At 39.5% G+C, this 25,881-nt stretch overlaps 1 protein-coding gene across 3 annotated transcripts in view; it reads left to right on the top strand.

Annotated features, from left to right (window-relative positions):
* Window positions 1-8,061: 8,061 nt before the first annotated feature.
* Window positions 8,062-25,881, top strand: part of LOC119731705 (agrin-like) — a 57,642-nt gene continuing 39,822 nt past the window's right edge. Inside the window, exons 1-5 of one of the 3 annotated variants that reach the window (XM_038204926.1) lie at window positions 8,062-8,380; window positions 9,572-9,607; window positions 16,945-17,154; window positions 25,030-25,254; window positions 25,637-25,861. In XM_038204926.1, the coding sequence (XP_038060854.1) occupies window positions 8,254-8,380; window positions 9,572-9,607; window positions 16,945-17,154; window positions 25,030-25,254; window positions 25,637-25,861 (823 nt within the window). In that variant the 5' untranslated portion in view covers window positions 8,062-8,253. The remainder of the gene's footprint in view (window positions 8,381-9,571; window positions 9,608-16,944; window positions 17,155-25,029; window positions 25,255-25,636; window positions 25,862-25,881) is intronic. The other 2 variants (XM_038204924.1, XM_038204925.1) reach the window with 2 other exon arrangements.

Below are 25,881 nucleotides of genomic sequence, written 5' to 3' on the forward strand. Positions count from 1 at the left end.
TGTCAAAAAAAAGAGAGGAGATTTGTGAAACTTACATGTACCATTTACACAACCATATTTTAATTCATTCATTCTATGTCCCGCCCCAACAACAAATTCACAAAAGTGTTTTTTTTTATCCGACAGATAGGCTGTTTGACTTCTTTTTTCTTTAAGTTCAAGGGCACATGGAGTGCAGTATTTTGTAGACCTGCTTTTTGGCAGTGCTCAAGGTTTTAAAAATAGTGCCTTTGAAGGGAAAGATATTTAGAATTTGGTGCCTAGTAGAAGATGCCTTTGCCTATGGTAGTATCGAAAACGAAGACCCCTAAAACGAAGACCAAAGACCCATGTTTTTGAGTGGGTCTTTGGTCGAGTGGAATTGGAAAAGTTTGGAAATGCTTCCCTATACTCTTTTGGGCAAAAAAAATATACAGTTTGCTTGGAGAGTAGAAATTGATTAAAAAAAAAAGCGTATCTGCATCTTTAATTTTAGTTTGTCTTCCATTCCTACAGGAAAGTTCCCATTTGTGGCTCGAATAGCAGTTGTGATATTGGGGTGAAAATAGTGCAAGGCCTACTTTTCATATGAGAGAAACCGAATCGAATACCCATAAATGGGTAGAGTTTGAAGTCATGGGGTTGATACATGTACATGCATCGTAATCCAATTTTGTTGGGCTATCCCCTGAGTGCCCACGTCCTAACAAGCCCACATTCTGACACGTGAACCTTCCAGATGGAGTAGGCGTTGAAATCTAACCTAGTTAGCCCGTTACCCAGCCCATTTTTTTACCCCACAGGACAGGCACTTGAACCCTTAGTAATTGTCCACAGAGTCCCACTCTGTCGCCCCTGAGTCCCACTTTGTCGCCCCTGTTTTGATTACAACCCCATGCCACAGTGTCCGGGCGAGCCCGTATTAAAAACCTCTCTAAGCGTTTGACGTCTTGATCTGATACAACTTTTCAGTCTTGACAGAGTCTGGAGTTGGCGTGATTCCTGTCTCGGCATTTGCCGCCTGTTGGCCTCTTCACCCCTGCATAAAAGAGTATTTGGTGTTACAGAAAATCGGTCCTTAAGAAACTTTAATTTGTTGGAATGTTGGTGATAAGGACATGCTAGGTTTCAGGTGGGCCGTAAGAACGAGGCTATTGTAGGAGCCTTACATGTTCATTCTCACACCTGTTCATTGTGATAGGTTGGACAATTGCAATCGATTCACTTCGGGTGAGAACAAACTTCATTTGAGGGTCCATACAAATATGTGTAGATCTGCACTTTTACATGTATCTGGAAATTCTGCCTGGGCTACTGCAGATAGTGGATTTCAATTGAAAAATAATATATGCTTTTGTAAAAGTAAAGTAAAGGGGACGAACCTGTGTTAACAGGAACGGAGTGCCCATCTGTCTTTCGTTAGCGATTGGGCCAGACTCATATGCTGCTGTGGGAGGATCACCACACCTCCTCCACAGCGAGTCTGTTACCTTCCCAGCATTGAATAATGCCGGTACCCATAACACCTGGGTTGAGAGGAGTAATTGAGGTAAAGCGCCTTACTCATGGGCACAACACGCATGGCCATGGCGGGGTTCGAACCCACAACCTCACAATCATGAATCCTGTGCTCCACTGCTAGATCACATGTGCCCTTTTGGACTGCTGTATTTTACATAAAAAAGGTCTGAAAACAGAGGCAATTAAACTATTATCTGAAGAAAAATAACCCTTCAAACCAGATTGTGTTATTTTTAAGTTGTATTCCCCGTGCTATGTCGAGTGTCACCCTGAAAAATAGTTTTGTTTTTCAGTAGCTATTTTCCTAGCAATATAAAAGTTATTCACTTAGAATGAGACATTGCACGAAAATGTAGAATTGTTTCTTTGCAAAATTTGAATTATCTGCAGTTCTTTCAAGATGGCTTCATATCTGCGTAAATCATGGGGCCAGGATGGGGCAAGGGAGGGCGCTTGCCCTCCCCGGGGGGGGGGGGGGGGGGGGGGGAACAAGGAAGGATATAAAGGGGGAAAAAGAGGTGTGAAGTCATATTTGCTATTAATTTATTGCACATTAACAAAATGGGCGTCTGCAGGGGTGTCAATGGGGGGTGGGATGGGAGTAAGTGACCCCGCCCACCCTCGAAAAAATGAGAAATTGAGAATATGCCAGAGAAAGTACAAGGATATTGGGGAAAAAACGTGCTTTAAGTTTATCCCCCCCCCCAAAAAAAAAACAAATCCTGGCGACGCCCATGACGTAAATGAAGCCATTTTCAGGAAGGTCGCAAACATCTATAATTGGAAAAAGTGGGTTTTTTTTCTTTTCATTAAAACAAAACATACAAATTGAAAATTGGTTTGGAGAAAAAAAAAAACAACTATTTTTTTTGGTAAGAGCACATGGTATTCAACTTTAAAGAGAAATTAGAAGGAAATATGTTTTGTGTCTCATGTGATTTCAGTCAAGTTTTTGGTCTCTTTTTTCCTCTTTGTCTTTCTGTGTTTTATTTATTCTGCAAATGACCGGCTGAAATTATCGCGTGTTGCTCACATGTGCACAACACGGAGATTAACCCTGCCGTGTTTATCTTGTATCGATCTTGAAGGAGCGGTCACTAAAAAATTCACAAACACTCCAAGTCAGTTATTCAAATACTCGCTGGTAAGCGTTAAACACTAAGCACGATGCAAACAAGACAGATCACGCTCCGCCGTGCATGGTGTGCGTGCATTCCAGCCTTAGTCTGGTCACAAAAACAAGTAGTGTCAGAACGCTGGTTCCATAAGTCCGAGTACTAGGACCAATATTGACATTGCGTGCGACACCCAATCCGTCGGGCATGTGTAGGTTGAGCTGAACAGAGCTGCGCTAATGGCACTTTGGCATGTTGAATGTTGTCATTATTCAGGGACCCTATAGGGTGCAAATGTTGTGCACTGAATGCCTATTTGAAATGCTCAGTAAAGCAGAAAGATTGAAAACGAGTGGTGTTTGACTCACGTTTTGATAAAACATGCTTGTACATGAATCACTATGTACATGTACAGTGGATGTGTATGCACTTGGGGATACACATGTACAATTCCAAAGTGTGCAATCAGTGGTGGGATTTAAATCCTGATTTTCTTTTTAAAGTCGGATTGAATTCTACTTAATATTCTATTTCGATTTTGGAAACCGGATGTTCGAAACCAACCTTAAAAAAATTAAGCCTTCGTATTTTTGTGACACAGACTAATTAAGTAAGCAACTGGAATGTCCATACATGTAGTCGCAATCTCTGATTGTAACTTGCTAGTGATCTATTGATTATATAACTCAGAGTAGCTGATTCAATGACTCCAAACTCGAGAATGATGTTTAATAAATGATGATCTTTTCCTAAAAAAATATCGGTTTAAGTGGTCAGAAATCGCCTCAAATCGTACCACAGAGCACCTAGAATCAACAAATTTTTGGGGCCCTTAAGCGGCCGGCCCCGAACCCCAAGCCGTTAGCAATTATTTGGCTTTGTGCTAACATTAGTTCTGATCAAGGTATGTCCCCCTCGTTGGTGTGAAATAAAAATAAAACCCACCACAAAATAAAGTTGTGGTAACTACTTTTTATAAAATATGTGTTTGTGTGTGTGTGTGTGAAAATATATACCATCCTGCAAGTCCCTTTAAGTCTTCAGTTTGATAGTTCATATCCCTTTAAGTTGCTTTGTCAATGGGAACTGATTTTTAAGCTGTGTGTGGTTTGTGGATTAAATCCAAAAATAAAACATTCCTATGGAGTTAATGGTGCCATACATCCAGTGCCGAGCTTTGTGGGCGAGTTGTCTGGTGTGTCACAAGGCAAAGGCCAAGGGTCTTGGAAAATAAGCAAAGCTTTTTCATGCTTTTGAATAACACATTTCTTTTCCGGTTTCTAAAATAATAATTGAAACTGATTTATCTCCCGTTTTGCACTACATACAGAGATAGTATGGAGATATCTATAAATTGTTTTGTCTTTGGTTTTTACATTTGGGTCATTCTATAAATTCGGGGTCTACTTTCATTTTCCTGTCGTTTTGATGTATATCTGACATCTACGATAATTCTCCTATGCAAACATACATTCTGTGCCAAGTTGTCCTTTCAGTCAAAATCAAAGTGGCTGTTTTCAACAGTTGAGAATTCTCAGCCTACATAAAGCAGGACCGACTGGCCGTGACTGCCAATGTAACTTGACTATACAACTTTGCTTTGACTGTGGGTGATTGATAAGCCAGCTGCATGCACCTAACTTGCCTGTTTTGTCTGTTCATGGTCTGTTGACTGCTTTTGACTATTCACAGTGCTTGCTTGACATACAATGATGATCTGACTGCTGGTGACTAGCATTAAAAGTATAGCAGGGGAAGTGGATGGAAATTTTGACTGTCTGTGACTGTTTAAAGCAGCGTAAATGCAGACATCCTTCAAAAATGATTGTGAATAGCTAGCTACATTACCCAATAAAAAATTGTTTGAAGTCGTTCTTAATGAAACTTGAATGACAAGGTAACAGGTACAGGAAAGATATGTCACACTTTAGACCCTAAATGTAGGATGACCCAAGTACGTTTTTGAAGGTCCAGAAAAATACAGGAAGTACCAATACAATAATTATGTACTCATTCTTAAGATCTTATTTAAAAGTCCTATGCTATTTTCAAGGGAATACTTTATGTTAAAATTTAATGTACATGTACACCATGTATCTATCGATGGAAAACTTATCTTTGCTGTTTAAAAGCATTTTTCAAATTGTCTAACTACAGAACTTTAATACGAGTCTTGCATCTACATAGTTCTCTGTTCTCTACAGGGCTGATGGAACTTTGGAATGAATTGTTGAGGGAAATTAGGAAATGAATCGATTCGCGTCTATCTTGTCTGTGATTTATCATTATCTTTTATGTCAGCAGAGACTTCAATTTTTTGTGAATGCAGATTTTTTTATGAATGGAATCTTCTGGTTGACTTAATGGTGAAGTGTAATGGCGCCCTCTTGTGGTGAAGATATGCTGAATAATGTGTAACGTCTGCAGAAATCAATGTGTGCACTACCTCTCACTAGCTTTATGAGCAGTAAAAATGAAATACCGCCCTCTGTGGTTTGAGTGGTTGTTGAAACAAATAAACTTGTTACTTTTCTTTGTGGCATTTGAGAAAAGTTCTTTAAGATTTGAAACGTAAAGCCCTTTGTCGCTTCTTGAGGTTTTCACCGGAAGCAATTTAATTGGAATGATGATGTCGTCACCAGACAAATCACAATTATGTGTAAATTTTTACAGACAATAAGTTCAAGGGAAACTTAGCCATTTCCAAACATATTCAAAAATAACTGGAACTTTGAAACATTTGACCATTCAAAACTTTCCATGGTACATCATTTTAGATCACAATTTATTTATACAGTAAATTTATACAGACAATAAGTTCAAGGGAGAACTTAGCCATTTCCAAACATATTCAAAAATAAACAGAACTTTGAAACATTTGACCATTCAAAACTGTCCATGGTACACCCTTTTAAACCTAGTCCCTGAAGCGCCCAGAACTACCCTGCCTATCACTCACTGTAAAATACCCCAGCTCTCAATGATTTTATAGACTCTTCAGTGAATTAATGTAATACAATGTACTATAGGTGCTAATATAGGTTTTCCCGGCCAATTTCCTGAAATGTTCATTCAATTCTGAAAGTCTGTCGTTAATTTTCGTCTGAATTTGAATGCCATTTCAATTCAACGAAAGTTCAATCGTTTTCATTGTCCGTGCATTCGGTTTTGAGAAACAGATGGCCAATTACGTTACCTGTGCATTCATTTACGCAAGCATACCTTTTCTAAATTGATTTCAGGTACAGCTAATTTGATTGACGGTTAATGAAAAAGAAATCCCTAATTGTATCTGGTGCCGATGGCATTCAACTAAAAGTGAAATAGAATGCTGAATGTGATTATATGTTTGAAATTGCCCTCTAAAAGTGCAAAAAGAAGTCTTGTAAACAAGTCTGAATGGACATAAACGAAAGGTGCTGCTCAATCACTTAATTGATTGAACTGAAATGGAATCGAATGCTCTGGTAGCGAAAATGAAATGTGTGTTCAGAGCGATTCTCAAATTCAGTCGAAAATGAATGACCGATTTTCACAAGTGAATGAATGTTGTAGGAAATTGGCCGGGAAACCATAGTTAAATAGACCAGGGAAAGATTACTTTGTTTTTTTACAAGTACAGATACGGCAATACATCGGAACAATATGTGGCAGGATACTTCTGTCATAAATTTGGTGTCCTTTGAGAATGCATCGATCATTTTCATCATTTTCCCAAATCATTCTCGGATACAAAACAAAACGTGGAAAGTGCATTATGTGTTTATGAAGTGAACTTTTTTTAGGAACATTTATTTTGGCAACGTCCTACTCCTCTTCAATATATGGAAAATATTTGACATCCCTTTTTGATTAATTTGATTAAAAAGTGAATTTCTTTAATCATTTATAATCAATTCCATACTTTTTCCGGACAACTGAGGGCGCTGTACTGAAAATATGCTTACTGAAAATAGTTTTTGAGAAAAGTTTGCTCATTGGCTTACTGCCATGTACTGACACACAACAAGGAATCACCAAAGAAAAAAACATTTTCAAAATTCTGGCAAATTTTGTTACTAAAACTACCTGTAACATGGAGGTTTTGCCTGAAATGACATCACACTTTTGCTCATGAATATGGAAATTCACATAAGCATAAAACAAAAAAGGCACAAAAATGCCCTTGAAATGGCAAAATGAAAATTGAAAATAGGTTTAAATGGGACGAAAAGTGCATTTAAAAGGATTGCATTAAGAACATTACATTGCGTTAGCGCCCTTTAAGATAACCAATATAAAGGCTGTTTGATGGCCTCCTTGGAAATGCTGTTCTATCCCAAGTAACACGTTTATTACCTCCGCTAAGGAGGTTATGTTTTTATCGGATTTGGTTAATTTGTTGGTTGGTTGCTTGGTTTGTCTGTTAACAAGATAGCTCAAAAAGTTATGGACGGATTTACATGGAAATTTCTTTAGGAAGTGATTCGGATCTGGGTCTGGATCCTTGATTTTTTTAAAGGATTCTTCACCATTTATGCGAGTATTTCTTTTGGGTGTACAGACAATATAGCAGGGAATTGTGTAGCCTTGGCTGAATTTTGCGCTCTCTGAGTGCTTTCGAGTTTCACCTGTCAAATTCCATCGAAAAATCCAATCACTCTTGCAGGATGTTTTGAAAAGAAGTCAAATTCAGTGAGTCCGTCTGAATATGGACGGCAAATCATTGCTGACGACTGTTAGTTTGGTCGTCCACCCATAGTCCACCCAAGTCTTAATAGTCGCCTTTCTCAGTACTTGTCCAGTCACGCTATCTTCCGCTTTCCGACAGCGGCCAACAATAACTCTGCCTAATATCCCACCGGTTTCCGTCACCTCATGAGTGCCTGCCTGGAGCCAGGATCAAGCTACGCCAAATAATAAATTTTTAAAAAGGAAGCGACCCCATGAACTTGATCAAAGAAAAAAAAATTGGGGGGGGGTGGGGTATTATAGAAAGCACCTATTGAAGATTTGTGCTGAGTCGTTAAGGATTACCAAAGTGCCTTAGTTACTGGGAACAGGCATTCAACAAATCAAATCCAATCTGAAGGTTATCAATAGAAGTTGGAACTTGGCCATATATGCACATTGTACTCTGGAAAATCTACCTGCCTTTTTGCAGGACAACTGGTATTAAACTTCAATACCGCGCTTTCACATGCCCGTGATAAGTCATATCTGAAGCTGTAGTTGACAGAAGTTTTCTTTTCTTTTATGTAAATTGGACTTGTTGACTTTGATAGATGGTGCTTTTACTCGCAGTTAGAAGACCCTGGGATTGATAGAACTGGTTTGTTTGTTACAGCACAAGGTTTTGGTTTTGTGAGCACCCCTGTTGAGCTGAATGGTATGATCCTTTAGCCGGGGCTCGCTGATCAGTCAACTTTTATCCCCATTGTGTCAATAGCTGATCCTGAACTTGCCATGGAAGCTTGCACAGTGTCATCAGCCCTGGATCGAAACTCGGTACGTTCGGGATTTACACAAGCATTATTACCATGGAAAACCCGGCACGTTTAAAATGTCCCTGCGAGTTACCCGGCCTTCACCCGACGCCTCAGCGGCTACCATTTGAGGACAGAATACCAGCGCTTTGTCGGAACCCACCCCCTCTACAATGGATGAGATAAAATGCGAGACGGTCGCCATTTACCGGCCAAGACAGGGCCCTCGGAGGATCCACATTCTGATCTTGGCGGTAGCTTGCCTCAGCGTTGTTTTTTCCCTGGTCATTCTTATCAGATGTATGTTTGTGTTCGCCTCTTTTTTTTTGTCTGTTCTCTCTGACTCTGTCAATTTGCTTTGGAGTGTTGTTTGTGCAAGATTCTATTAATATAAATCAAATCTTTTCTGACAGGGACTACAGCTGGGGAGTTTTAAGATCGACTATTAAGAGGTGATTCGGTGGCACGCATTTGTAAAAGTTGTTTGCGTAGGCTTACATACATGTATGCGGGAGCATCATTTTTAGGAGAATAATGAATGGGGAATTTGGACACAATGTTTTAAACACTGTGCACGACTTTTCTATGGAGGATGGAGATGGGAGAGTCTTTTTTAATATTAAACTGATTTGAAACTTGCCGGACTATCTCAGAGGAAATTTTTTTTTTGACAGTACGTTATAAACCCTACCCCAAAGTAAAGTTTTAATTACATACTTGTAGCATAACTAACCGCCCTGAATCCTTCAAATCCTCTTTGCCAAAGTGGAGGCATTTGGAGGATTGAAGTTACAATGTACATGGCAAAAGTGCGTTTTCGGAGAATGGACTTTGTCAAGGTCTTGGGCCAGACCTTGTATTGATTTTGCTCAGCCATGCATAAATATAGGTCTGGATTATCGCTACTGCTCCAGGATGTCACTGGCCAGGCCTCAATATATGGACAGTCAGTACCGCAGAATTTTGCAGGATTCAGGCAGTGGTCACCCCTCCACAGACCATATTCAAGAAATAATTGAGGAATTTGCAGGATTGAGGCTACATCCTAGCAAAAAGGCCGAGGGAGTTAGAGTTAGGCTAAAACATTGCAGCACCTGTTTCTAAAGATGAAGACAACATTATAGTAATTGATAAGTTGCAAAGTAGAACTCTTGAAGTATTTCTGCTGAGTTTCTGAAAGATTCAGAGATTTTTCTGTGGAGGGTATTCTGTTGTTAATCTGAAGTGATTGTATAGGATTTACAATCTGAATTTGTCAAATAGGAAATCGTTCCTGTTTGTTGCACGGTAATGGAAGTCAAGTGCCAGATACATGTACCGGTACATCTCATTTCGCAAGTTCCATTATTCTTACCATTTTTTACAGGTTCTTTTGTAAGAAAGTTATTTTTTCAAGCCAGAATTTGAGGTTGATTTCTTTTATGAAACACGGATAATTTTTATGGAGAACGATAGTAATGGATGAACTTTCTTCTCTTCACTTTTCTACAGATGTCCCATATGTAACAAGAGAACCGATTTCAGAAGGTAAGAGATTGACTTATTTCTCCTGTCTTAGTTTCTTAGAAAATTAACTGATACCGTATACTCATGAGGCTCTTTTCAATGGAGATACCATTCTCACGCTATTGTACAAAGCAACTGTCCCATAACGGATTATCTGGCCAATATAGCACAATGCTTTCCGCCATTGAATTATTATTGTTATTAATATTAATCATTTCTGGTAATGAAACCAAGGATTCCTCAAAAGCGACCTAGGCACTGTAGCTCACAAGCCTAAAGAAACCTATAGAGAGAAGACAGTGAGAAGAAATTACAGTTTTAGAGGTGGGAGGAAAAGCCTGGGATAATATTCTGAGGAAGACCCACGGAATCAGGCAGGGACTGAAAACCCAATCCACATATTGGCCCGGCCGGGATTCGAACCCGGGTCACAGCAGTGGAAGGTGAGGAAAGTACTGCTACGCCAACCCGACTCCTCTGAAGGGGGCCTTCATGATAGATTTGGGATTGGTCTGTATTTTAAACACCTTTTTTATGTTTATACAATGTACTTGAAGTTTATTGAAATATCCACATTCAAGTTTTTTCCTGTTGTCTCAAAAAAAAAAACAAAAAAAAATTGCTTTTAAACAAAATTTAATGAGGAAAAAAATAATGTGCTTGGCTGGTTTTAAACAAGTACATTTAAAACTGGCTTGGCATGCTTGGGGTCGGGACGTCGGCAACCAGGCCCGAAGCTGATTTTAATCGTACTTGTTTAATACTGTCCAAAACTACTTTAATCAAAATAACGTGACACACAGACATTAGACAGACAGACATCAGACAGACAGACAGACAGACAGTGTTGGATCTTTTAATGTAGGATGCTTTTTTTTAAACACCATGCACTCTCTAGCTGTGTTATGGTATGTGCCTCGCGCAAGCAACCGTAATCAACTCCTTATATGAAGATTGGCGCGTATTGCGCGATGTGGTGTAGAATGCGGCGGTGCCGGTGTAGTGTGAATTTAGGACTTTATGAAATACTGACTCATTGATAGTATTGCTCATGCTTTAGTAAAAGGATAAAAGGATACAGATTTCAAGAGTCCAAACTTCATGTGAGACCGGAAGCCCGTGTTTAACAACTGTTTAAAACCACCCGAGTGACAGGCTTTAGGAATGGGTAAACTGTCTTACGTATTGTGCATTCAAGATAATAAGCAAGGAAAGTAGGTCGAATGTATGGTATATTTTGTCCTTATTCTGCAATCAACCCATTTTGTGAGACTTTTTGCAGATTTGATTGAAATAGGTTACAGATCTCTGCGTTCCGTTTTGAGAGCATCCTGCCATGATAAATCAAGAAAAGATGTACACGTATCGCACGTTTCCTTTGAACCATGATGAAATGTGCATTAATAAAGTTGAGTTGCACTTTGCAGATCAGAATCCTATATTGCCTGATAAGTCTACTTTGTCAGTCAGTTTTAAACTTTGGAATCGTGACTTTTGCCAGCCGGACTTTAGTCGCCGAGCGGGGACGTTTCTTGCGTGCGTTAGGCAAAGAGGTCAATGTCTACCAAACTGACAGATAGACGGGGCCCTATCTTACAATGATTCCATGGGTCACAACGCAAACTTAATGACACACGAAATGTACACATTTTCCATTTAAAACTGTGTGGTCTTTGCAATGTATATTACCCCCCACAAAACAAAGATAAATTGAGAAACGCACAGAGGTCTTGAAGTCCGCACATTCCATTCTGGGCAATAATAACATTTAGAACTCGATCATTGCAACATGGTTTACTTTGCCGACCACAAAAGACTCCTTAAAGACTGAAAAATTAATCATTAAAACTCTGGAATGTTTCTGCGTAACAGGTTGTCAGTTGCTCGCCTATTTTTGTCCTTAAACCCTAATATGCAGGTCATGACATAGAGGTGCCATGGTGTCAGTATTTCAAAGTCCAACTGCTCCAGCACACCTCATATTCTAAAACATGTTCATTTTGTGAGCAGTTAAAAAACAAATACATGGAAACTGTTGAATAAAGTCTAGCATAAATTGCATTTTCTGGTGGAGCGCTGTGGCCTCATGGTCTGCAGCCGATTTCACGAAACTTTACGCAATGGTATAAGTCCACTTGCGCCACAATTTATTGCGCAAGTTGTGCAACAAATTATGGCGTAACTTGTGCAGTCATTGTAGGTGGCGTAATTGTGGCATAGCAAAGTTGAAAGTGAACTATTTTACCAGCCAATTGTGATCGTTGTGAAGCCTGTTATTGCACAACTTATCAACTTCAATACAAGATTCTAACAAGTTTGTGTTTGAAGTAAAATAATTACGATTTTACTCGTGACAGACGATTTCAAAGAAAGTCGGACAAAAACATTTTCAAAATGGCAAGTCGAGGTGCTTCCATGACTGTTTCATGAACAAACAAAATCATACACAAACAGCCGTCGTAAATGCCATTATCATCCTCGTCCAGTCGTCCAAGATGTTTAGATTATTTAAAACGTTGCGCAGCTACGCCAAGTTTTGTGAAATCTATTGTAAGTGCATTACGCCGCTTTGCAATAAATCTGCTGCATACAAAGTCCTATGCATGGCGTAAGTTACACACTGTTTCGTGAAATCGGCTGCTGGTGCAATGAATTCAAGATCTGTGGGTAATTCTGCAGGTTGTGGGTTCGAATCCAGCCTGGGGTCATGGTGCTTGTTTCCTTGAGCAAGGCACTTTGTTGCACATTGCTTCTCCCCACCAGGCATGCCAGGAGAAATGATTGGTACCTGTGTTGGCAGAGATGGTCATTGTGTTTGAATGAGCCATTTGCACAGTAGAAAATGGCTGCATCTGCAGGGAGCTGAGATGCTATAACTATAAGGAATGTTTTAAGGGCCCAGTGAGCTGTGGCAATAAGTAAAGCATTTTGATCTTTATTGAAAGTTATAGAATTACTTTTTAATATTCTAAGTTTCTGAGACATTGAAATCAAGTTTTGAGATGTAGTCTTGCATTAAACACAATTTGGTACACATTGACACCGCTGACAGAAATTGAACAGATTTGTTTGAGGAATATCTGCAGTCCGATTTCCCAGAGTTCACTTTCCACCTGTCCTGCCATACAATAACCCATCACCGTTGCTTTGCCCATGGTGACGTCGTTATGTCACCCTTTCCAAACAATGCCTAGCCACCATCCATGCCCCAGAATCAACACCATTGGAGTGATTCGACCTGGAAAAGCCAACTTTTTGCATGCCATGGGAACTCAGGTCTAACAGACCTACAACTCTCGGACATGAAAATAATTTTTTTATTCCCAGAGAGGGGTTCAAAGTTCCCTTTCGAATTCACTGACAGATGGTTGCAATATAAAAGCAGAGATTTGTACTGTGGAGTCATTCTCAATATCACTGTACACCATTTGCCATTTTTTGATTTTCATAAGAATTGCTTTCTATAAAAGTTTAAAACACATTACCGACAGCTGGTTGCAATAAAGATGTTTGCCGTGCAGTTGAAACTCCACTGTCGGCTTTATTCTCAATATATCATTGTTCACATCTGGCCATTTTATTTTAACTCCAAAAATTGGTTTTGGCACAAATCTTTAAAAACATTCCCGTAATCGATGCAATAACATACCGGTAATTGTTGAACCATTAAAAACTGGTTCCTTAGGATCTACATGTACATGTACATGTATATGAGTATCTACCTAGTTTATGCATAAAAATTTACATCAGTTAGACAAAACTCTATAAATTGTTCAAGGGAAGTTCTTTTTCCTAAAGACGGGCGTCCAAAGTTCACATAGAAATGACAAGAGGCATATGGTTGCAATACAAAAAAAAAAACAGAGTGGTGCTTGACATTAAAATATTATTATTTGTTAAATCACTAACAACTGGTGAGTCTGTACTATCGCTGAAGTTTAAAAACATGTATCAACGTAGTTTGTGCATTGAAGAATTTACATTTTATGGTAAAAATCGATATGCATGTGTACCATGCCAGTGAACATTTTGATGCAAGTTTTCAGGAATACAATTTGAATCATGTAGGTTTTCAATTTTTATTTGAAGTGACAGTCGTCGTTAATCAGCAATTGGTCTAGGCCCAATATAAAGTGAATGTAGTGACCTATTCCATTTTTGGTACCCCTACCCACCCCACCCCATACCACCCCCACCCCACCCCACCCCACCCCATACCACCCCCACCCCACCCCACCCCACCCCACCCCACCCTCCACTTCCCTTCCTGCAGCAACAAGAAAATATCAGTCTACTTTATACTCATACATTGTACAAGAACGTATGCATTTATCTTATTCCGATTCTACTGCAGAAAACTCTTCGATTCCTTCCAATTTCAAATTTTTACCCAATTAGCTCACGCATCACAAGTCGACCTATATTTCCACCTTTATCCAAGTGCCAAGTATTGAGACCGAAAAAGAAACTGCAGCGGAAACGAAAAAGAAACTCTGAAACCTCAACTATGGCTTTCGACATTTTCACAGCTTTGCTTTGCAGACCGCCACACGGAGAAGTACAACTTCTCAACCAAAGTGTCGCAAGCCAAACAGTGTAATGTGTGAATGCTAGCGACTCCATCTTCAAAAGACGTGTTGGGAAAGTGTCGGGAAAGGTTCCCCGTGGCGAGAGCCGACAGGAGAAAAGAAAATAGTCTTTTTCCCAAGCCGAATAAAAAGCCAAATTTTCACCGATCCAGTTTGTTCTCCAAAACGGCCCCCAACCGAACCGTGAAAAATCTGCGAAATCAGTTAAGTCAATACTTGGGACACAATGCACAAGTCGATCGCAAATCTTTTGACAAAATGACCTCAGAAAAAGAAAAAAAAAACGACGGAAGAAAAAATTCAAATCAACTTTACCAATATTGGTTCCCTATTCAGGAGTCTTAAGTTCCCCGCCCATTTTAAAGAACTTGTAGTTGAATAAAAAATTACCAATAAAAGCCCAATTTGAAGGAAAAACGACTTGAGCTGGATTTAGGCCCTTTTCAAATTAGAGGCTATTTAGCACGCCTGATTTGAGTTCTATAGCTTGGGGTTCTTTCAAGCCTTTTGGGGCAGAAGTAATCAGGGTTTTGAGGCATTGACCAGGGCACCGGTCGTGAATGGTCCCCTAAAGTTCCTGAAAAGCGCTGGGCTGCTTTTGACTCTTTGACAATTGTACTGTTCATAATATGGCTACGTATTTCTCACCTTGCAGTTTCTGCTACCTAATTGCACAATATTCTGTTAGGATTGCACATTGGTATATCCTGCAAATTTTAAATTCAAGGAAACGTCTGTGACATGACGGTCTCTGACATTTATCATTGAAAGACCCATGAAGGACAAAAGAAGTTACATTGTAGCTGAAAATACGTATGTCCTTGACTCCTTTGTCATAACAAAACGAAATATACAAAATAACAAAAAGATCACCTGCATGTATAAAATGGATACATGTACATGTACATGTACACAGTTAGTTGTTCCGTAGTTGTAGGGACCACAATCCTGATGAGCAATAGTTATATGTACATTGTAGAGTCCAAAAAAGCCAAACCCAAATGTCAGGACTATTGTTTTAGTGAAATTCTGCATGTAGCACTTTAAAAATTTAGGATATGAAAGCCCAATTCATAAGCTTTCTTTTAGTACAAGAATCATTCAAATCACTTATGTACTTTTGAAGTCACGAAATTTTAAACACAACCACCATATTAAAGTTCTGTCCACGGATCACAAGAAGGTAAGTATTCTTTCAGCAAAACGAAAACAAATCACATAGGGATGTGTGTAAATTGTTTTCGTTTTGCTTTAAAGAAAGCACCCTTTTTTGTGATCCGTGGACAGAACTTTAAAATGGTGGTTGTTTTTAAAATTCCGTAACTTGGAAAGTACATGAGTGATTTGAATGATTCTTGTACTAAAAGAAAGCTTATGAATTGGGCTTTCATATCCTAGATTTTGAAAGTACTACGTGCAGAACTTCACTAAAACAATAGTCCCGACATCTGGGTTTCGCTTTTTTTTGACTGGCCCTGTAGAGGAAGTTACGCCCAAACTTGCTGTTGGTCGTAAAAAGTACCGGGTAGACCAATGTTGTGTGGACCCATCAGCACTTGGGAAAAGTTCATTCTTTGCAGTGATCAGGTTCAACTTACAACCAACTCAGTTTGAACTTCAGTGAAAGCACTTTTCTAACAAACAGCAAAATGCAGGGGTGACACGAGGGAGTAGTGGTGGTTTTAGTGTTGTATGCCACCAACTCATACATCTGTATCAATGAGTGATTTATTACAGACTTTACTTGTTAGTCAAATAACGACCGAAAAAGTTAACTTCATCTTTAGCGAAGAAAACGTTAAATTAATCTTTTGTGTTTCAATAGAATTGAGTCCGTCCAGTTCAAACAAATGAATTGCAAACTTGATCCAAACAAGATGTGTTGTATGTCAGATGCTGGTAGATTTGTATCAAAGAGTGATATATTTCAGACTTAATCTGTTAGACAAAATAGGACCGAAACAGTTAAGTTCGTCTTTTACGATCATTGTTCCTTGCGAGTGTTGACATTTCTGAACCCATTTCCTGTCGGAATTCAAATGACTGGCCATCGCTTACCGAGCTTTGTTCAGGCGTTTGGCGGTTTACCCATTTACAGCAATGGAAAAGTGCAACCAGGGTTGTATGATCTTTGATGAAGAGCGACAGTTTTTTTTTCGTGATTTAGAAAACCTTTTCATGCATAGCGCAGTTGAATTGTCATTCTATTTTCAGATTTTTTTCAAAAAGTTTATCCTTACTCAACTGTTTGACCTAAAAATGTGACCTGAAACTATGTAATATCCCCTTGCACAGCAAGGGTCTATGATATTCACACAGATTCGGCGATACATTATGCAAAACAAGACTGCGTCTTGACCTAGAGTTTCTGCCCTTTCAGCGAGCGTCTTCAATCAGGTCTTCCGTAACCCGTTGTTGTATTACAAAAAGTCGGCAGCCAATTGACCAATCAACAGCTTAGTCCACATTTCTGATTGAAATGATGTCACAGCTTCAAAAGTCGACGCCAATTGGCTGACAACTTTGCGAATATGCAGCTTGAAAACTTACTGTGGCATCGCAAATTTGTGTCCCCATTCACTTTCGCGTCGAGTATAAACCGGTCTTCATAGTCCATCTATTGTCACTTGTTGCTGGACTTGTGACTGGACTTTATAACCAGACTTGTGACAGACTGGACTTCAATATTGGACCGCAATAAACAAAAATAATGGTGTAAATATTACTCATATTAAATTTTGGACTTGTCTTTCTCTTATCATTATCTAGGTCCCTGCGCTACGATCCTCTGCGCGTACGGATCAGTGTGTCGCGAGACGAACAATCAGGAAGCAGAGTGTTTTTGTTCCGAGGAATGCCCCGACCTTTTCTCTCCCGTTTGCGGTACGGACGGCGTCACCTACAACAATGATTGCTACATGAAATCATCGTCATGTCGACTGAGGAAGAAGATTACAGTAGCCTCATCTGGGCCTTGTGGTACGTATCATTATTGTGAGAGGGCACTATAACAATTAAAAAGTTACATACGCCTTGCTTTTCCAAAAAGTGTATTTTATTCTAGTTAACAAATTTTCGGTTTGTTTGTTTCAATTAAATGAATACTTAATTCTGGGCATCTGCAACCCTCTTAAAAATTGCTTTCAGTTGTTGCCTAATGAACCAGCCCTGCGAGAGACGAGTTGCTGTTGGGTCACAAATATTTGGTTTCTCTCAATTTTGTAAAGAAATATTTGAGTAAAACCAACGTTAGTGGATTATCTCATTTGATGTCTCATTCAAAGTGAATATTTTTGTTTAAATTGCTAGGAAATTGGAATTAAAAAAAAGGTACAAGTGATTGACTGAGTGATTCGGTGAGTGAAGTCGGTCAATCATGTGTACTTCATGCTTCCCCTGCCCATTCAAACGTGAGGCGGCCCACCTCGCTACTTTTATTGACCACCTCGCTCAATTTTTGCCAATATCACCACCTCGCTGCGAAGATTTGCAATAAAGAAAATACTAGTTGAACATTTATCATTTTGTGCAATTTATGAGCGTTTTCCTTGACCTTTATGTATCAAGAACTCACAATTTGAATGTGTAGATTGAATCATCGCCCATTCTTGTGAGCACTGCATTCTTGTCAGTTTGCAGAGTGCGTAAGTTTTGTTTCAATCATCAGTTTGAATTTTTACCACCTCACTCAGTTCATTAGCCAGGGGAAACACTGGTGAACTTCATGATGCTAGTGTTCACTAAAAGATGCCTATATTTTTTTGGAAGATGATAAATTTCTGTCTCAAAATTGTGACTGAAAACCTTCCTTCACTGTGCAACCAACTCAAAATTGTACAAGAACTGCATACAAGTCAACTTGATTGACACAGCCTGAGGTTAACCTTCCATTTGAGTTATATTACCCTTTTGCCCTTGGGGAATAACTTCATATTATTTTGACAGTGTTGAAATAATCCACTTAATTCCCTCACCCATTGATCTCGGCGTCGTAAATAAGAAAATTGGAAAATTGCTTTTGGCAAAGGTCAGGAATCCAAACAAGAGAATCACTTTCGCTACTTGAAGTTTCTTCAGGAGGGTAGGATGAAGACTCTTAAGATTTTTAGGGTTGGAAGGGGAAGGGCTGGCTTTGGGGTAAGGGGGCTTAGCATCTGCTCCTTTTTTTGAATATATTTTCTCTCTGCCCGCCCATTTTCAGATCTCCAACTGAGCCCCCATTTTCAGCCCCCCATTTTCATAAACATTCCACTGTAATTTCTGGAAAGTAAATGTTAGATACAGTTTATGTCATCTGGTCTCTGAACATCAACATTTGGAGAAGAGAGGAGTGTTTGAAGTCTTGATTTTGTTCTTTATTTGTTCTCTGAACTTGTTGGAGCGCAGGGTGTAGAATACCCCTGACCCTCCTCAATTCTCCTAAGTTCCAGGCACTTTTAGAGGATTTTGGGGATTGAGGGCACATGGACGTTTAGGACCGGTTGATTTTGGAGGATTGAGGATGAATGGTGTTTGAAGAGGAGCATTTTGGAGGATTGAGGCTGAGTGCATTTTGAGAGGCAGGACTGTCGGAGGATTTTGAAGGATTGAGGTACATGTAGTGGGTATCCTTCATTTGAACATAAGTCAAAATCTTAAAGGATTTTTGAGGATTGAGGATGGTTCCTAGCAGAAAGGGCCTGGGAGGAATTAGGGCTAACCTGCAAACACATTTTTTCTTTCAAGAGACAGAGAGATTATTATTTTATGTTTACCCAGATGCAGGGCCTAGAATACACTATTTGGGACCTGCCAAGAGAGGGGGGTGTCTATGCCTCCCCTGTCCCCCCCCCCCCTTGTTTGAATGTAAGCATCTCATCACATGATTCTCTGTTAAAAGAATCAAGTGCTGTTGTTGGTTTTGCCAAAAATGCCTATGGACCAGGAAAGTTTTCAACGTGATACATTAAGTGCCTGTAAAAGAGGTCATGACCTCTATCTTGATAGAGTTGTTGGCTAAGTCCATCACTGGTTCCCTTTATCCTTGATTGATCAGTGCAGTAATCCAGGGTTAAAATCAGAAAATCCTGTGTCTTACCAGCTGAAAAAGGAATGTTTACAAGGGTTTGCAGCCTTACGGTAGCAGGCTAGTGTGTCACTATTTTCCTGGATTTTAAGGTGATTTTTAGGGTCAATTTCAGGGACAAATGAACCGCCTTGAGGTATAGGTCATACAAGGTTAGCTATAGAGCCTTAAAAAAAACGCCCTTATGTCTGCACGGATTTAGACTGGAACTTTTAATGGAGTTCTAAAGTGCTTTGCAATTCAAAGGTCGGCCTGCAAACTTCAGTTCAGAAAAAAAAGTATGATTACTCCTATTTTTTTAACAGCTTGCCATTTCACATTTGTAGTATCCATTACGCAAAGTGCATGTTGCAGTACATGTACTTTTGTGCGTTTATTGATATCCCCGATCATGTGCAGTGCACTGTGTTTAAACCAGAAGTCTGCCCTAAAAAGTTTTGGCCTCTTCCATTATGTTAAGAGGGGTGGGCAGGTACATTTTTCTGTGGTTGAGGGGCTGTCAGTTCCTTTTGCTTTCTCAACTAAAGACATTCAATAGCACATTGTGTGAAATATTTTTTTATGCACATTGATTACTATAAAATTTGCAAGTAGTAACTCTTTTTTTTACCTATTTAATAACGCCTTTGTTACATTTTATTACATGTTATTTATTCATAAAACTCTAAGGGTGGTAGAGGGAGTAAAAAGTTCGGCAGTTTGGGGTGGTACAGAGATTATGGGTGTACCTGTTGCTCAAAGTTTAGCTGAATTTTGTTTTTAAGAAAGCAGTTCATTAATTCTGCCCTTTGTTCTCTACATGTACATGTAAAATGGAATTATAAGTCTGGCTTATAATTGACTGATTGAATAAGAGAATAAATATATGCTGGGCAGGTTTTAAAAAGTGTTAATGTGACCAGCTTTCATAGGAGTCAAAATTTCTTGTGACATGTGTGATACCAGAAAAGTGTTTAAGACCAGCCAGCAGTTGCAGCGTGCATTTTCGAATATCCGAATATTCGGTCAAACGCAGCTTCGAGTAATTGAATACTAAATTATTCGAAAATGGGCAGCCCTACAAAGCTAACAAAATGGCATTCATCACCTTTTTGGAAATAAATCTTCAAATATTAAATCACTGAGTTACATGTAACTCTACTTTATGTAATGGATTTTAGACATGTCATTTCAATAAGTTCTCCCATGTCATGTTCATGTACAAAGAAGCCGTTCTCTTTTTTGGTGGTTATAGCGTGCGAATCACCTGGTTTTCCATTAGATAGCCATGTCAGCTTTACTGTAGAAGTGTCGATAATACATAATTAATGACACGGAGATAACAACATGCAGCTAGGCATGCACGTACATGTTCATTGTCATGCACTGTATAACACTTTGAACTTTTCCCTTTTATGTACATTGCACGTTTAAAGGAACAAAAATGGACACGAAGTGCATGGTCGAGGAGTTACTGTTTGAAAAGGAATGAAATCTTTAAAGGGTTCATCTTAAAATCGAGGGGGAAAAATATAGAATTACATATTTTCCATCCTTAACATTTCGCAAAAGGCAAAATTTTCTAGCAACTTCTGATATACAGCCAAATGCCACAAATACTGATTCGCAAGAGTCATTTCAACAGTATTTGTACGATATTTCTTGCTGAAACCTCATATGTTTCAATATTCTGGGGTGTGCACTGGAATTGTGCACATACATACATGTACATGTAAATTGTAGAACAATAGGCCGTGCACAACGGCCAATTCAAGATCAACACATGGTCAGCCTCCACAGACTTCACAGAGTTTGTGTGTGTGTACAGAATACACGAGGGATTAGCTTGTTTAGATGTCACTGGGAGGCGAGTCCAGGCAATGTTTTAAGCCACCAGCAGTGCCAGTGTATAAAAACAGCCAGTGTGTGTTATCACGTCCTCCTCTGACGCGAACTGGTCAAGGGTCCATGAAGTGAATTTTTCTTAGGAACATATTTTGTGCAACTTTCTACTCCTCTTAAATGTATGAAAATATATGACAACCCTTTTTAGTTAATTTGGTTAAAAAGTGCACGTCTTTAAACATTTGAAATTGTCCATGCTTTTCCAGACAACTGAGGGCGCTGCTGCTGTAATCATTTTAGGAAGAGACTGTTCAGTTTTCGGGTTTTCTGTTGAAATTGTGAACCCAAAAATTTGTGAGAAAGCGTGCTCATTGGCTTACTGCCATGTACTGACACAACAGCGTACATGTATCACCAAAAAAATGGACATTTACGACATTGAAATATCCAAAATTCTGGCAACTTTTTGTGCTAAAATAGCTGTAACATTGAGATTTCTGTCTGAAATGACATCACACTTTTGCTCATGAATATGGAAATTTGCATTAGCACAAAAACAAAAATGGCACGAAAATACTCTTGAAAAATGGCAAAACGAAAATTGAAAATAGGGTAAAATGGGACACAAAGTTGCATTTCCAAGGATGGCATTAAACAAATTACATTGCATGGGCCCTTTAAAAAACTTGTATTCATGTTTATTGTTTTTTGGTAAAAGGATCAATGTGGTATAAGAATCATGTTCAGTGTTCTTTTGAAACTACCGCTTTGTCGGTTTTTCTGACTTCCTAACTTCATTCCCCAAAGCGGTTTATCAAATGAACAAATGATTCTGTGCATGTGCGCATGGTGTATGACTTAAGGTCTTAATACATGTACATTGTACATGTACATGTACTTCGTCTTATTAATGTGCAGTATTACATGTACTATAACTAAAGAGTACATTTGGTAAACCAGACTTGGGTGACTCAAATATTTCTTGAAAGCGCATTGAATAAAAAATTCTCCAAAAATTTCTAATGGTACTCAAACTTTGGGCAAAAGGAAGGTCATTTTCAAATTCCGAGCAGAATTTTTAGGAAAATTGAATAATGAACTAAAGAAAGGGAAAACGTTTTGAGTAAATTTTGTTACTTAATACAGCAGATTTTGGACAAAAGGGAATTTAAACTCGAGGCTTTTTTTCTTAAACTCCCACGCTGTTTTTGGTGTGTCGCAATCAAGCACCATTTGTACAAGAATTGGTGCTTTGTCCACCATTGTTACACTTTCTTCTTAACGTTTTGAGCTTTTTTTTTTTTTTGGGTAGTAGTGTGGGATACATGTCGTGTTGAAAAAAGAAAAGCCGGAGGTTTTCAAGCATTGTAAAGAATCTGGCAAAATAGTCAGGATCAGAGGTGACTTTGCCGCGATGAAACTCAAGCCCGGTGGTTTGAATCGCTGGCCACGGACCGCTGGGCATGGGTAGCGCCTTGACAATGACCGAACAGTAGGCGGCATTTGCCCACACACCTGACACAAGAAAAAGCACCCAGCGCGACGTGAAAGCAATTCCTTTTCTGCCCACCTTGAATCAGCTACCGTTTTTTTTAACACTTCCTTGTCTACAGGGTACAGATTATTACCGACATTGTCGGTGTACCTGACATTGTTCACTGGATCGGTGTTTAGAATACCAGCTATTGAATGGCAAAGTGCCAGCGTGTTTGGATAATTCCGAAACTTGAATATAACAACTCGTTTGTGGTTTTTCTTTTCTTTAGGAGTTTAACTGTTCGTTTTTTTCTGTTGCAGTCTAGTTTCGCTTTTAAGTCATCTAGTACCGGGACTTTATGCGTACATGTATACATGTATAGGGACAAAACATGCAGATGGCTCTTAGTTTATTCTCGAGTCTGATGCCATTGAATCTGGCTGTGGGATGAGTTTACTAGTGAGATCAGTGTCAGGGATTCATGAGGGATCGCATTTGGAGTTGAGAATGCAGACGGTCTGAGGGTGAACCGGCAGTGATGAAAGTTGCACGGCTACACGCATGACCTAGGCAGCGCAGTGTGGTATACAGTGACAGAATTGGATTTTCAAGTTGATGAATCTAACGACATGTCTGCTTGATCCTCCCGAACACATATGCGTTTCTAATCATCGGGGGAGAGAGAATAAGTCCACATCGGAATTCTGTCTGGAAGTAATTTTGTATCTCCGGACCGCGTTCGTTTCTCCTCATTCCTGAAATGGCGTTGTGATTCATCATTCAAACATCTTTGAACCATCTTCAGTTTTGGCTGAACTCTTAGTAGTTGTCATAAAAAGCAAACACTCAGACGTGTCGGCTTCGTATAAACTTTTCAGAATTTCCCATTATACACCAATAAATACACTTTTGGAAAATCCCAGTACCCCAAAACGACATCTTTTTCTTTGCAAGACGAATTTGGACTTAAACCTTTACATTGAAGTAACTTCTGCATTTGTTTTTGAATTCCATGTTGGAAACAATGAATTCTTTGTGAAATATAACCTCAACAGTTGATAAATTTGCTGCATGCCACATTTTGTTCTTTGTTTTGTTTCAAAATACTTCTCAGTGCAGTTTCAACGATTGTTATAGGTTGCTTTTGCATTCAAATATCTTTATGGTCGAGACATCGTGGCTGTATTTGCACAGCAGATATTAACCCTTATCACTTTACTGTGTAATGTGTGTATTTTGGAATATCGTCACTTCTCTAGTTTTTTATTTTACTTCTTCGCTTGTTGGAGTCAGTTTGCCGTTGTTGACCCAATGACAAACATTCGACGCCAGCGTGGGATCAAGTTTACAAGTACCCAGTTGGACTTTGTCTCTCTTTAAACTGTGAAAGGTTTTTGTTGCCCCACGTGCTACGAGACGGATTCGACTTTAGATTACCGTACACCTGGCGAATACACCTGTCCGGAAAACCCCACCCAGCGTAGTTTCGGTGTGGTCTTGATACAGGAGTTTCATTCTTCATCTGTTAAGGCTTCCAAAGGTTCGATACTAAAAGATTAGTATGCCCAACAAACAACGGAACTACCACAAGTGTGTGTTTTCCGTCACAACTTCCACTGCCAGCTGCCTATCAGGATCTTGCCATTCGAAAAAGAGATTTGAAGATTAAAATAGAAAATTCAACGGCTGGGTTGTGCATTTAAGGGTGTAGAAACCGGACCTTTTTCATAACATTGGCTTTGTTCAAAGGTACGGCCATCCTGTTTGCTACTTCAAATCTCCATGATATAAAATCTACATGATTTTGTTTTGTGGGTGTGTATTTCAACTCGCAAGCGGACAATTGACTTTCTTTCCTCGGTGGAAACTGGCAAGTTCATGGGATTAATAGGACGTAATTGAAACTGAGATTGTCTGAGTTGAACGGAGCACTTTTAACCTTTTGCAGCGGTGAAGGGTATGTCAAGCCTTTTCCCCTTGGTCGCTTTGCTCTTCTCTTCAGGCTTGCTCTCCCTGGAGAAAGACCCTCAAGGGAGTCTGGATTGTCGCTTCTCCGTCATCATCTTCATCTGGTGAAAGAAATCTTGCTTCCAGCATCTCAGAGATTGAAACATTGCTCAATCACACTGTCTCCAAGATTTTGGCAAGATACTGTACTCTTGTGTTGCCAGATTGTTTTGGAAGCAACCCTAATACTTTGCTAGTTAACATCAAGTGTTTCTCGTGTGATTCCTGGAATTTTGTTAAACCTGTACTTTGCATTGCCTCCTTATTGATAGGACGTCTTTAACTTCAATGTCCAAGACATTATAACATTGTGATCAATCTACAGTGAAGGATACAGGCAAATTTCTGCCCAGCTGTTATTTTGCCGTATACAGGCCAGACGTCTAGGAATTTCCTCGGCCGGTATTGGACAGCGATAGACGCGTAACCATGGAGACCCTAGCCACCACCGTTTTCACCACCCTCTGTCTTTTGAACCTAGATTCCACGAGCCTGTGCCAGAACAAGCAGTGCCCGTTTGGCGCCGAGTGCATGATCACCCCGGACGGCGCGTCGGCAAAGTGCGTGTGCTCGCAGGAGTGCGACGCGCTGGAGTACAACCCCGTGTGCGGAGGCGACGGGGTGGACTATCCCAACGAGTGCGAGATGAAACGGGCTAGCTGTCTGCAACGGAGAGAGATCCGAATCATCTTCCAAGGGAAATGCAGTAAGTTGGACAAAATTTCCATTTTTCCTTTTTTTTTTTTTTTTGATACAAAAGATTAAAAAAGTTTGTCGATTTCTATAAATTTGGGGTTCATTTTTCCCGTCCTGTTACATTTGTTTACAGGACAAATGTCACACTTTGGACCTATAAATCTATACAATGGCCCATATGGTACATGTATGTATAAAAAAATGTTAATGTTTCAGTAAAAAATTATACCTCATATTTAAAGTTGCTTGTGTTTTTTTGTCAGGAGTTTACATCCATTATGCATGTACATGTACAAGCTTCCATAAAATGCATGTACATAGTCAGGAGTGAATTAAGTTGTCCGTTATAAAGTTTGCCAGTAAATTGTTTGTTTTACAACTTTCTCTTTTAGATCCTTGCGCAACGGCCAACTTTGATCGTAACGTCGCTTGCAAACTGAACAGGAACCGTCAGCCAATCGCGGGCTGCGTCTTCGACTGCGAGGAGTTGCCAGGCAACCCTGTCTGCGCTTCGGATGGTCAGATGTACGAGTCGGAGTGCCTGATGAGGAGAGTTGCTTGCCAGTCTCGGTTTGAGCTGTCTGTCCATGAAGAAAGCTACTGCATGCCTGGAACATGTGAGTCTCATATCGAACAC

Source organism: Patiria miniata, unplaced genomic scaffold, assembly GCF_015706575.1.
Source record: "Patiria miniata isolate m_02_andy unplaced genomic scaffold, ASM1570657v1 HiC_scaffold_24, whole genome shotgun sequence".
Lineage (NCBI taxonomy): Eukaryota > Metazoa > Echinodermata > Asteroidea > Valvatida > Asterinidae > Patiria > Patiria miniata.